The sequence below is a fragment of the Solanum lycopersicum genome, chromosome 12, assembly GCF_036512215.1.
Source record: "Solanum lycopersicum chromosome 12, SLM_r2.1".
NCBI lineage: Eukaryota > Viridiplantae > Streptophyta > Magnoliopsida > Solanales > Solanaceae > Solanum > Solanum lycopersicum.
In genome coordinates this window covers 66,796,820-66,808,923 of record NC_090811.1, presented here as the reverse complement: position 1 = coordinate 66,808,923, position 12,104 = coordinate 66,796,820, and the positions used below count along the sequence as shown (strand labels likewise).

The 12,104-nt window shown below is 32.3% G+C and overlaps 2 protein-coding genes across 3 annotated transcripts; both read left to right on the top strand.

Moving 5' to 3' along the window:
• The first annotated feature begins 1,486 nt into the window (after nucleotides 1-1,486).
• LOC101252861 (L-ascorbate oxidase homolog) lies at nucleotides 1,487-5,666 on the top strand. The gene is made up of 8 exons (XM_004253085.5): nucleotides 1,487-1,876; nucleotides 1,981-2,090; nucleotides 3,314-3,584; nucleotides 3,950-4,061; nucleotides 4,148-4,493; nucleotides 4,576-4,944; nucleotides 5,017-5,095; nucleotides 5,193-5,666. Exons 1-8 carry the CDS (start codon nucleotides 1,742-1,744, stop codon nucleotides 5,403-5,405), a joined length of 1,635 nt encoding a protein of 544 aa, XP_004253133.2. The 5' UTR covers nucleotides 1,487-1,741; the 3' UTR covers nucleotides 5,406-5,666.
• A 963-nt stretch (nucleotides 5,667-6,629) lies between these two features.
• LOC101253171 (enoyl-CoA hydratase 2, peroxisomal) lies at nucleotides 6,630-10,501 on the top strand. Of its 2 annotated transcripts, none has more exons than XM_004253086.4 (11): nucleotides 6,630-7,010; nucleotides 7,103-7,125; nucleotides 7,364-7,469; nucleotides 7,822-7,892; nucleotides 8,128-8,200; nucleotides 8,806-8,845; nucleotides 9,060-9,132; nucleotides 9,210-9,360; nucleotides 9,589-9,659; nucleotides 9,936-10,109; nucleotides 10,196-10,501. In XM_004253086.4, exons 1-11 carry the CDS (start codon nucleotides 6,948-6,950, stop codon nucleotides 10,281-10,283), a joined length of 933 nt encoding a protein of 310 aa, XP_004253134.1. In that variant the 5' UTR covers nucleotides 6,630-6,947; the 3' UTR covers nucleotides 10,284-10,501. The 2 variants fall into 2 exon arrangements, 1 of the variants encoding a protein (XP_004253134.1); XR_003244628.2 differs by having other exon boundaries at nucleotides 6,718-7,010; nucleotides 9,589-9,652.
• The last annotated feature ends 1,603 nt before the right edge of the window (nucleotides 10,502-12,104 follow it).

The following is a 12,104-nucleotide window of genomic DNA, read 5'->3' as shown; positions in this document are numbered from 1 at the left end:
GCAGTAAGATATGATTTAACAAGTTCAAAGTTTTTTAGACTATGATTTTTTAAAATGTATTTATAATATAATGTGCATAGAGATCTACATTTTGGCTGAATAAATTTAGAAAGATAAATCCAATTTCATGTGATGTTTAGATATATAAATCCATCACGTGAATGGAATTACTATCAAATTCCTTATTTAGGTTCCTGACATTTTTACTCGATTAATGTATCAGTCTAATTCAATTTATGTGAAATAATTTGTTTAAGCATAAAATTTGATAATTACGAAAGAACCTTTGAAATATTTCAAAACTATTCTTATTTAGAATGAATAAAAAGAGAAATGTATGACTTTGAAATAAAATATTGATAGCGATGTTACATATTTGTTGAATAAAAATATTATTCTTGTTTAAAGTGACATAAAAAATGTATCTCATAAATTGAAACAGTACCACTACTATTATCTGACTCATATATTAAGAAATGAGTTTAAGTTGACATTGTAAAAAATAATAATTAGGTTACTTAAATGATAATTAATTATGTATAACTTAATTTAATAGTAACACACATAACAATGGGAATGCAGATCAGATCACAGTTGGAAGACTTTTCAAAAATTAAAAAATTTTAAAATCCAATTTGGTCATACAAGTTGGCTTGGATTTTGATATATAATTGTTGACTCAAATTTTGAACTTTATGATTATTAGTTTATCACCAATCAAGGAGAAAAGAAAATTAAAAAACATAAAATTATCTTGGAATTTTGTTTACATTCCTTAGTATAAATGAGTCTAGCTAATAAAATTTTCTTATAATAAGTAGCTAAATAATATTATTAGCATAATATTTTTATCGTTTAGCTATGAAATTTTGTCCATTGTTGATTCCTCATTTTATAGTATATAGTGTGACATGATATGTTTCATTTTACGTGATATATTTTTTTTAATTTGTTTTACAATTTAACTTTAACTATCACATAAATCAAAATATAAAAATCATTAGTTTGTAATATTAGTATTGATATTTATCGTAAAATTTCTGACTTCGTTACTGCGTTTATCGAAGCTAGTGCGCCAAAGATTAGAACCAAGCAAAAGAAAACAGCAAGCATGTGATTAGGGCCACACGATTGAGTGAACAATTTTGCTACTCTTTTTAGTGATGATCAAAGTCAAGATTTAGACGTTTTATTAATAATTATGTTAAGATTATTTAAACTTTTAAGTTTATAATAACAATATTTTGTGATAATAATCGAATTCTAAATTTGATGCTGATACATATTTAATGAATTGATCAATACAAATATATTCGTTAAATAAAATTTTTCAAATTCGATCGAATCGATATTCAAACTTCTTGCTCCGTCCCGTGAACACCACATTTGAATAATTTCTTTTTTTTGCTTTCAAGATCCACTATGTACTCCTCACCGACAATCCAATCCTTTTTCTTTATTCTTTTTGCCCCTTATATAATTCTCCATTTTAAAATTTAATCCTTTTCTCAAAAATATTTCCCTCCTTTAATTTTTTTAATATCTATATAAATAAAATAATTTATGATCCACTTGCTCACTAGTTACCCACTTAACTTTTAACTATTTGTACACCACTTATAAATACACACATATGTCTACATCTTCATGTCCACTTTAATTCCCTCCTAATCTATAACAACTTCTAATATCATTTCGTAGTTCAAACTTCAGAAATTTTTCTCGTTAGCGAAGAAAAAAAATGCCGCTAAAACGAGAGTTAGCGGTGTTTTTAGTGGCACTACTAGTTGTGAACACAATAGCGGAGAGTCCTTATCGATTCTTCGAATGGAATGTTACTTATGGAACGATTTGGCCTCTAGGCTTACCTCAAAAGGTCGGTTTTTTTAAAAGAAAAATATGTTATTTCAAGTAAATATATATGAAAAAAAAATGTCATTTAAGTAATTTTGAGTTTTTTTTTTCTTTTTTTGTGTATAGGGAATTTTGATTAATGGGCAATTTCCTGGTCCTGATATTCATTCTGTGACAAATGACAATGTTATTATCAATGTCTTCAACAATTTGGATGAGGAATTTCTTATTTCATGGTAATTTTATCCTCTTTTATTTGTTCATTGTTTGTTCGTTACATCATTAATATCATGATATATGCCTCGCGAAAACAGAACATGATATTTTGTTGTTCGTGTCTTGATTTGGCTTCGAGAGGCTGAGACATTGATATTTCACGGTCAAAATTATTTGTTCGTGACATCATCAATATCATGATATATGCCAACGCGAAAACATGAACATGATATTTTGTTGTTCATGTTTTGGTTTGGCTTCGAGAGGCTGAGACATTGATATTTCACGACCAACATTGTTTGTTCGTGACATCATTAATATCACGATATATGCCTCGCGAAAACATAAACGTGATATTTTGTTGTTCATGTTTTGGTTTGGCTTTGAGAGGCTGAGACATTGATATTTCACGACCAACATAAATTTGTTGGAAATGATATTGTGTTGAATACTAGTTTTCTCGAACCTTCCTCTTCATACTCGTTTAACGATGTTATTTAATAATGTATGTCTACCAAACCCCCTTGCTAATAATAACGAACGCATTCATTGATATTTAATTCGTTTTTGACTAATTTTAAGTCATTTTCCAACTTATTTTCGAATTATAACTAGCATCGATATCGATGTAATCAAGATTCAAGAATATTGTATTGATCAAATGTAGGAAAAGTTGAACAATATTTTGAATTATTTATAATTTGTGCAAGTCACATGATATAACTTGTACGAGTGTATATATTTTGAAGAAAAAAAAACTAGACAAAGAGTAGGTAATCATGTGAAGTGCATGTGAACAACACAAGTAAAAAAGCAAAATATGTCCACATTTTCACTACACAAATATTTAATTTTGAATTTAAATAATAGCACTAACAATGTTTATAATATTATTTTAGAGAATATTGAAGTCAGACTTTTTAGAAAAAGATAAGTGTTTTTGAATAGTAACAAAAATTATCTTAATAAAACCTAAAAAAGTAGCTTTTCTCGATAAACACTTAAAGAAACCTTGGTTCATGAGCACAAATCGCGAATCAACTCATTCCTTTTCGCAGAGAATGAATCGAGGCTTGAAGTTAGTTCGTTAAGCATGAGTAGACAATGACATACCAAAAAATGCAAAAATACCATATACTATTATTTAGTCTCTACTTATTCTGTCGTGACGACATCTATGATTCTGTGATATTAATTAGTCAGACACGAGCTGTTACTTAATACGTTTCGAAATTACTTATAGGAATGGAATACAAAATAGGAGAAACTCATTTGAAGATGGAGTATGGGGAACAACATGTCCAATTCCACCAGGGAAGAATTTCACATACATTTTGCAAGTTAAAGATCAAATAGGTAGCTTTTACTATTTCCCTTCAACTGCATTCCACAAAGCTTCTGGTGGTTTTGGAGGGTTCAGGATCCTCAGTAGGCCTGGAATTCCGGTCCCTTTCGATGAACCTGCTGGCGATTTCACCGTCCTTATTGGTGATTGGTACAAGAGTAATCACACGGTATGATTACTAGACTCGTTCTCTCGTTATATATATAGTAACTGTTGAATTCCCTCGTAAAAGTTCAGTGTTAAAAGATTAAGTATAGTAATCATAAGTCCTATATATGTCTTGTATCGCGTGTCAAAGGACATAGTTACCTGATACCTGTGCTGCTGAGAAGTGTCGAGGTGCTGAGATTAGATCTTAGTCCTAACTCACATTCCAAAAGCTAGCTTATAGGAAGGACGATGGTCCAAACCTTAAAAGGAGTCCACCTATCTCATTAACCATCGATGTGGGACGTGTCATTCTTTAACACGAGGTTTCTAAGCAAGAAGAGATATTTGATATATATATATATATATACTTCTATTTTGTTGCAGTATTTGAAATCAGTACTTGATAGAAACCACAAGTTGCCTTTTGTTGATGCTCTACATATCAATGGTATCGGTCCTCAAGGTCCTAATCGCGCTACCTTCACAGTTGATCAAGGTAAAAACAATCGCGATTTTTCTTATTTATATGAAGAATAATATCAAACTTTTTTGTGATTCTTATAACTCTGTATATGAATACAGGGAAAACTTATAGACTAAGAATATCAAATGTTGGATTGGAACATTCACTCAACTTTCGTATCGAAGGACATAAAATGAAATTGGTGGAGGTAGAAGGAACACATACAATGCAAGAGACGTATTCCTCACTCGACGTTCATGTTGGACAATCCTACTCTGTCCTCATCACAGCTGATCAAACTCCTAAGGACTATTACATTGTTGTTTCAAATCGTTTCTCGTCTATTCTCCTTACTACCACTGGTGTACTTCGCTACAGCAATTCTAACCAGGGATTCACTGGCCCGCCCCCTGGTGGTCCAACCAACGAAATTGGTTGGTCCCTTACCCAGGCTCGTACAATTAGGTGAGACCTGAGAAGCATCATTTTTTTGAAAATTTCGATCATGTTGTGTGTTTTGCTTTCTTAACTTTGTTACTCGTTTTAGGACTAACTTGACCGCGAGTGGACCAAGGCCAAACCCACAAGGATCGTATCATTATGGTATGATCAACACGACTAGAACTATCAGGCTCGCGAATTCTGCTGGACAAGTTAATGGAAAGCAAAGATATGCTGTCAACAGTGTGTCCTTTGTGCCAACGAAAAGTGGTACTCCTCTCAAGCTTGCTGACTACTTCAAGATTGGTGGATTTACCCCCGGAAACATACCTGATGCTCCCACCGGTAAAGGAATTTACCTCGACACATCTGTTTTGCAAACTGACTACAGGACATTCATTGAGATTGTATTCGAGAACAAGGAAGGAATCGTTCAGAGTTGGCATCTTAACGGCTATGCCTTTTGGGTAGTAGGGTAAGTAATACACGACTCGTTTCTAATGTTATGCAGTTGTATGGATTCATTCTGAATTAGCTTCTAATGCAGCATGGACGGAGGAAAATGGAGTCCGGCTAGTAGGGAACAATACAATCTTCGTGATGCAGTCTCAAGAATCACAACTCAGGTAAGATTGAAACACAGAAACAGAATTTCATATGTTGCTTTGCCCTGGCTAATGATGAGAACGAGAAGTTAACGCGAGAAATCATTGCAAAATGCAGGTGTATCCCAAGTCATGGACAGCGATATACATTGCATTAGACAATGTGGGAATGTGGAACCTAAGATCAGAGTTTTGGGCGCGACAGTATCTAGGACAACAGTTATACATGAGGGTATACACAACATCAACTTCTTGGCGCGATGAATATCCAATTCCAATTAATGCTCTTCTATGTGGTGATGTAGCTGGTCGACATAAAAGACCACTCTAAGACAAGCTGCAACACTCATGAAAATCATAGGCACAAAGTGAAAATTAAGAGACTTACATACACAAACCTCACAGATCAAAAGTTTCTTAGGATTGAAGTAAAAGCTTATTACTTGTCCTGTTTAGTTTTACCACAAACTAGTTTGAATGACCTTAACTCAAGGTCCTATTCTTTCTTTCTTCGTTTCGTTGTATCGAGTTCCATCTTCATTGTTTTAATTGTCTTAAAAAAACAATAATTGAATTGATGTTTTCATATCAATGATCATTACTATGATGTGAAATTCATGATATTTTACGTTTACCTCCTTTATTTTTACGACTAGAAGTTATGCTATAACATATCGTTGGAAATAAAACATTCTAGGAGAGATACAAAGAGGGGTTCACAAATTGATTTCTACTCCCTAAAGTAGGAGATACAAAAAGGGTGGAGCATAATAGTCTATAGTTTCGTTTTTGCTGAGCCTGATTTTCTATGTCATGAACGTCTTTGATTGAATTGAATGAAGACAAATACATAAAATGTGTGCAGTAAAAATGTTTGTATATCACTAAATAGCCATATACTTGACTCATCCCGCTAATTTCCTTTTGATCCGGTAAGTAATTAGGCGGGGACAAGATTTGAACCTGAAACTTTTAGGTCATGGGGCCAATGAGTTGACCAACTCCTCTACCCTGTTGTTCATTCCAACTTCGAGTTTTTTTTTGGTTTCTCACTCGGCGTTCGGAGTGCACATTGAAGCTCTAACTAAATTCGGATCGCGTTCTGCAGGCTCATTCAGGAATGACACATCCAACAAAATTTTTCTATATACTCAGAACTCGAACTCAAAACCGTTAAGGGTGAAGCACTCTAAAACTACTATCATGACAATAGTGAGTGAATTTGATTCATTCTACTTCATCTCCATTCATATATGAATAATGTTGCTATTAGCTTGATCTACACTTGCAATGGTTGAACAAATATTCAAATTTGGCCTTAATCGGCTAGTAAACATTTCAACTTTAAAAGTGCACGTCTAAATATCTCAACTGACAACTAAATATTTCAACTCATTCCAGTTGTATCTCATGGACACTCGACACAAATATAAATTTGTTAATAAATTTTATTTATATACATGAATTATGACATATTTTAACTAAGACACTTATGTTATGTGTTCACAATGACATGTTCTTTAATATATATATATATAATATGTCCGTCAAAGCTGATTTCAAAATAACTAATCATGAAATAAATTATTTGTGATATTTTTCTAACCAAATATAAAATGAATTTATCATAATATCAATTATCCCTCCAATTAAATAAATTTTATAACTTTATATGAAATTAAACTGGTGATATTAATGATCTGATTCAATTGAAAAGTCAAATCTTGATATTACTTGTGCTAGAAATCTGACATAACTCTGCGCATTATCTATCAACCTCGATCCTAGTTCCAAATCCATAACCAATTTGTTGTTGTGCTAAAAAAAAAAAAATTGTTGAAAATTGGGGATTTTTTTTTTCTCATAAGATTTAATGGCAGGGTCTGGAAATTCTGGAATTAATCCTGAATTAGTCATTTCCCACAAATTCCCTGAGGTTTTTGATCCTTTTTCCTTGTTGGGTTCTCATTTTTGTTGTTTGATTTCGCTTAATCTCGTTACTAATCTTGGTTTATTTGGTATTTGCAGAGCTTACATACTTACACTGAAAGGTACTTGCTAATTTCTTCAGTTTACTTTAATTTTTGGGATTAACTTAAGATTCATCATTAATTCTGAATTAATTGGGATAAACTGTATGATAGCCTTTATCGAGTTTAAATCCTGGATCTGTCTCTATGTAATTTGCATTTTTCGTGTTTTATTTTATCAATTCGAGTAAATGGGTGTGCTTGAATGCAGATTGTGTTGTTAAAATTTGGATTTTTATTTGGTTTTGGTGATGTTTAGGGATGCTGCTATTTATGCTCTTGGTGTAGGAGCATGTACAAAGGATGCTATTGATGATAAAGAACTTAAATATGTTTATCATCAAGATGGGCAAGAATTTATTCAGGTAGTTTTTGTGTAGTTGAATATGGTTTACGTCGAACTATAGACCAACCTGTTAGATGTAGTGATGGAGAAGGTGAATTTTTTTTATCTTCGGAAAGGGTTTAGATACCTTACATGCTTGTTGCTAGCGATTTACTATGTCTAGAAAACGTCAAAAGGTCATACTTTGAGTAATCCTTAACGACTCTTGATGTATACTTGCACATAAAAGAAGGGAGTGTATGTACTTTATTGGCGTAATTGTTAGTCACTAAGTTATCCTAACCAGGATTTTGAAGGTGTAAGAGATGAAATGTAATTCGTTACTGTAATTGATTTGCATTTTTTTGCTTTTGGCCTTTTTGTCGTTGTAGGTTTTGCCAACTTTTTCGACTTTGTTCACTGTTGGAATTCCTTCTCAAATGGAGCGGCTTCCAGGCTTGCAGTGAGTAGAACATATCCTGATTCAGTTTTGGTTGGGGGAAGGGGGGTCGGTTCCTTTTCTATGGTATCCAATTTTCCTTAAAGATGCAATGTTGTTGCTTATGTTTCTCCATGTATTCAACGAAATGATAAAGAAAGAAAAGTTGTGTGTTCTTCTGATTAGAATAGAGATGTAATTGCTCTACGCGCTGCTAAATATTAGCTAAAGAACATTGTTTTTGCTTTCGTTTTGCTAGATTTGATCCACGTCTTCTACTGCACGGCCAACAATACATTGAAGTCTATAAGCCACTTCCTTCCCATGGCTGCGTAAGTGTCTGGTGCTAAATTCCTTAAATTATCCAAACACCATGATTTCTCTCTTAAATTTATACGCAGAAGATAATCCACAGTGAATGAAGATCGACAGTAATATGGGAATGCTTTTTCCTCGATAACTATTTGTATTTTCTTGAGAAAAGATTTTTTGCCGTGCAATTAGTTATAACTTTCTTGCATAGATGTTCTATCCATATAATAGCACCATTCTATCTACAAACGTCAACTTTTATTCCCAAAGCTTATATATTTAGATGTATTAAGCCTATACGTATCTTATATCCTTGGTTTTCATCCAACTTTTGTATAGTGACATTCGCTTAACTTCTTGTATATGTATATCCGCACCAAAGCTTATGTGTTTTCACTGTTATTTCAACAAATCCTAGTACCTGGACACAACGTAACATAGTTGAGGGAATTGGAGCCTTTCTTGGCAGCACTTGAAATACGACTCTGTTTAAATTATCATTATAGTTTTGTGTTGAAAGAATACATCTTCGTCTTTGTTATTAAACTTAATTATCTTTATCATTCTCCCCCCTTTCTTTTATTAGTCCGGATGAGTTATTTCCTTGTTCTTCTTGTTGTGGCAGATACTAAATAAAAGGAGTATTGTCGGATTGCATGATAAAGGTAAGATTATAATTAGTAAACGTAAATACCTATGCAGGAACTTAAATAAGTTCATGTAATATTAAGAGGCATTTGAGTTTGAGGCAAATGGTTTATAAATTGTATATAATTTTGAAACTTTTCGGAAGTAGATTGACAGAAATCAAAATGTTTTTGTGAGATATAGCAATGATAAGACAAGATATGCAAATTTCAAATTATTGATTTGCAACAGGTAAAGCAGCTGTTCTTGAAGTAGAAATTGTGAGTTACGAGAAAGAATCTGGTGAACGGCTATGCATGAACCGGTGAGTTTTAGTTTAACTGATATGCCTAGAGCTATTATGTTGAAGTTAATATTTAAACACCACAATACTACTTGCAGCTTGTCTATTTACTTGAGGGGTGCTGGTGGGTTCTCAAAGTCATCTCAGCCTTACTCGTACTCAACCAACCGTAATAATCAGTCTGCCTTTCCTAAAATTCCCAAAAGCCAACCCTTTGCTGTATATGAAGAATGTACACATGCATCACAGGTAGGTCACATGAATTGCCTATTGTTTTCTATGGTTAATTGTTACGCAAAATGTAAACGTCAGTATCTGTACCTTGAATGTGATGCTTTTATTACTCGAGACGTTTAGGACTATACTTGTCAAAGGCATGTTAATTCTGATAATTTCATCGTCTTTGAGGGCTTGAAAATTCTTTAGTTGTACTTGTTTTCATTGGAAACTTTTGATTTGTCTAATGCGGTGATGCAGGCTTTGCTATATCGGCTATCTGGTGATTACAATCCATTGCATTCAGATCCAAAGTTCGCAGAAGGTGCAGGGTAATCTACTATGAGCAACTCTATTTAACTCTTTGCTAATAACTTTTATGTTCTTTCATCCTTGAGATACGTAGTAGCAATGTTTTCTAGTTATTGGTGCTTATTAGACATGAACCACCCGTTGTTTGCACTAAATATTAAGAAAATTCATTTGTCGAACTAGAGATGCTACTTCCTTAAGTGTGAAGCATATCATGCGGGAACTTGCAAGTTTTGGTAATATCAACAACCATATTACTGTCCATCTCCTAATTTGTCTAGAATTCATTTGCGTAGGTTTTCTCGTCCAATACTGCATGGGTTGTGCACACTTGGATTTGCAGTTAGGACTATTATTAAGTGTATTTGTGGAGGTGATCAGAACACGATAAAGAGCGTATCTGGCAGATTTCTACTACATGTCTATCCAGGAGAAACTTTAATCACAGAAATGTGGTTGGAAGGGTTGAGGTATGTGAAATTAGTACGTCGTTTATATATGATCCGTTCTATCTATCGGTGTTCAACAGACTGAAAAGGCCTGTTGGAATGTGCAGAGTTATCTATCAAGTGAAGGTTAAGGAACGTAACCGTGCAGTTCTTTTTGGATTCGTGGATCTTAATCATTTAAGTTCATCTCTGTGAGTGTTTGTGGCGCGCTCATAAACGAAATAATGCTTTGTATAATACTCTTTTAATTCATACTTTAAGGTAATTTATAGACTCTGGATCATATTAAGTTTCATATCTGAGTTCTCATGGTACATTACTATGGAGAGAGAACTTCATTATGCAGTAATCTAAACTACCATTGTTTAAATTTTACAATACCTATATGACAGTGTAATATCTTTAGCCTTCAATATCATGTGCAGAGTGTGATGGTTGGGGATTAGAATCGAAGGTTAGTAATAGCAACGGCGGACCCATTTTTATTCCGTCGGGTGCTCAAACACCTATTAACTGTCTCGGAGTATATATTTATGTAAAAATTGAAATGTATTTGTATAAAATTAACATAGAGAGCACCTAATGAACAAATGATCTGACTGATCCATTGCCTCTTGGGTGGGTGTTTAAGACTATTTCATTGTTCACATGTCTTTTTTTATATTCTTCCTTCCGTCACTTTCATACACATGAAAATTCTAGATCTGCCACTAGTAGGTATCCTTGTGTAGTCGCTCGTTAGGTGGGAGAGGCAAGAGACTAACCCCATATCTTCTTCTCCTTATTAGTAGTAGACTAGTAGTATTTAATAATCACATAGTATCTATCGGAAATAACCTACTTAACCCACAGAGATAGTGATAAGTTGTCAGATAACTCGGGATAGGTTGTTGATGATGTTCGTAGAAGCTCCTTTGGGGGCATATGTAGCTCTAGATTATCAGATTCATATGAACTTAATACTTTCGATGTAAAGTATAAATTTGTGTATTAATTTTTTCTTAATTGTATATATGAACTTGTAACTTTAATAATGGAAGAGTTGTTATTTGGTAATTAATAATAAGTAATTATTTATAAAGTGATTTAGTATAATACAAGGATATATGGTGAATTGGTAATGAATGATGAAAGAATTGTTAAGTGGGAATAATAATAAAGGGATTATTGTAATACAATAATAATTACTTTAAGAGCATTTTTGTTTCTGATAATTAATCTCAGTGTTAATACATGTATTCTTATTCCATATTATCCCACATAAGATGATTACATCAAATAATGTGATTATTATTTTATTATAAGCAGGTCAAAGCTATACGGTAAAATTTAATAACTTTAGTTTAAACTATATAATTATATTAAAAGTTCAACTAATATAGATATACAAATAACTTTGGAAACTTACATAAATATATTATAATAAAAAAATATTTACCATTTATAGCGATATTATATTTTTTTTCACTTGATCAATTTTAATTCATTTATAATACAAGTTTAATACATATTATAAAGAACAATTTATTATTCACATATAATACAAGTTTTAATAATGAATAATTACATTTATCACACATTTAATACATTTATAATACAATGTGTCAAATTTTTACCAAACAAACATAATATATTTTAAAAAATAATTATAATTTGTATATATTACATACATAATTCACTTTTAATTCATATTGCATATTTAACATAATATTGCTATGAATGGTAATAAATAAAAATATCACTAAAATCAGTGATTATTTATTAAAATATATCAATTTATGTAATTTTTCCAATAACTTATTTAAAACACTAAAAACAAAAAAGATTATGGTCCAAAATCCACACACAAAATGGTTTGTGTTATGATGTACTTAAACGGCTATCAAACACTCGAACATGAGGACAAGAGGTCACCCAACAAATAAAAAAATTCAAAAGGGGAAGGGGGAAGCCAAGAACCATACTTTCGAAAACCTATTCTAACTCAACCTCGTCTGAATCTTATTTGAATTATGA

What these genes read in the sequence shown, in the direction of transcription:
- LOC101252861 (XM_004253085.5), top strand. Translation starts at nt 1,742, where the DNA reads ATGCCGCTAAAACGAGAGTTAGCGGTGTTTTTAGTGGCACTACTAGTT. An exon ending in CTCTAGGCTTACCTCAAAAG is followed by an intron (nt 1,877 to 1,980) that starts GTCGGTTTTTTT and finishes TTTTGTGTATAG; the next exon opens with GGAATTTTGATTAATGGGCA. An exon ending in GGTACAAGAGTAATCACACG is followed by an intron (nt 3,585 to 3,949) that starts GTATGATTACTA and finishes ATTTTGTTGCAG; the next exon opens with TATTTGAAATCAGTACTTGA.
- LOC101253171 (XM_004253086.4), top strand. Translation starts at nt 6,948, where the DNA reads ATGGCAGGGTCTGGAAATTCTGGAATTAATCCTGAATTAGTCATTTCC. An exon ending in TTTCCCACAAATTCCCTGAG is followed by an intron (nt 7,011 to 7,102) that starts GTTTTTGATCCT and finishes TGGTATTTGCAG; the next exon opens with AGCTTACATACTTACACTGA. An exon ending in AATGTACACATGCATCACAG is followed by an intron (nt 9,361 to 9,588) that starts GTAGGTCACATG and finishes GCGGTGATGCAG; the next exon opens with GCTTTGCTATATCGGCTATC.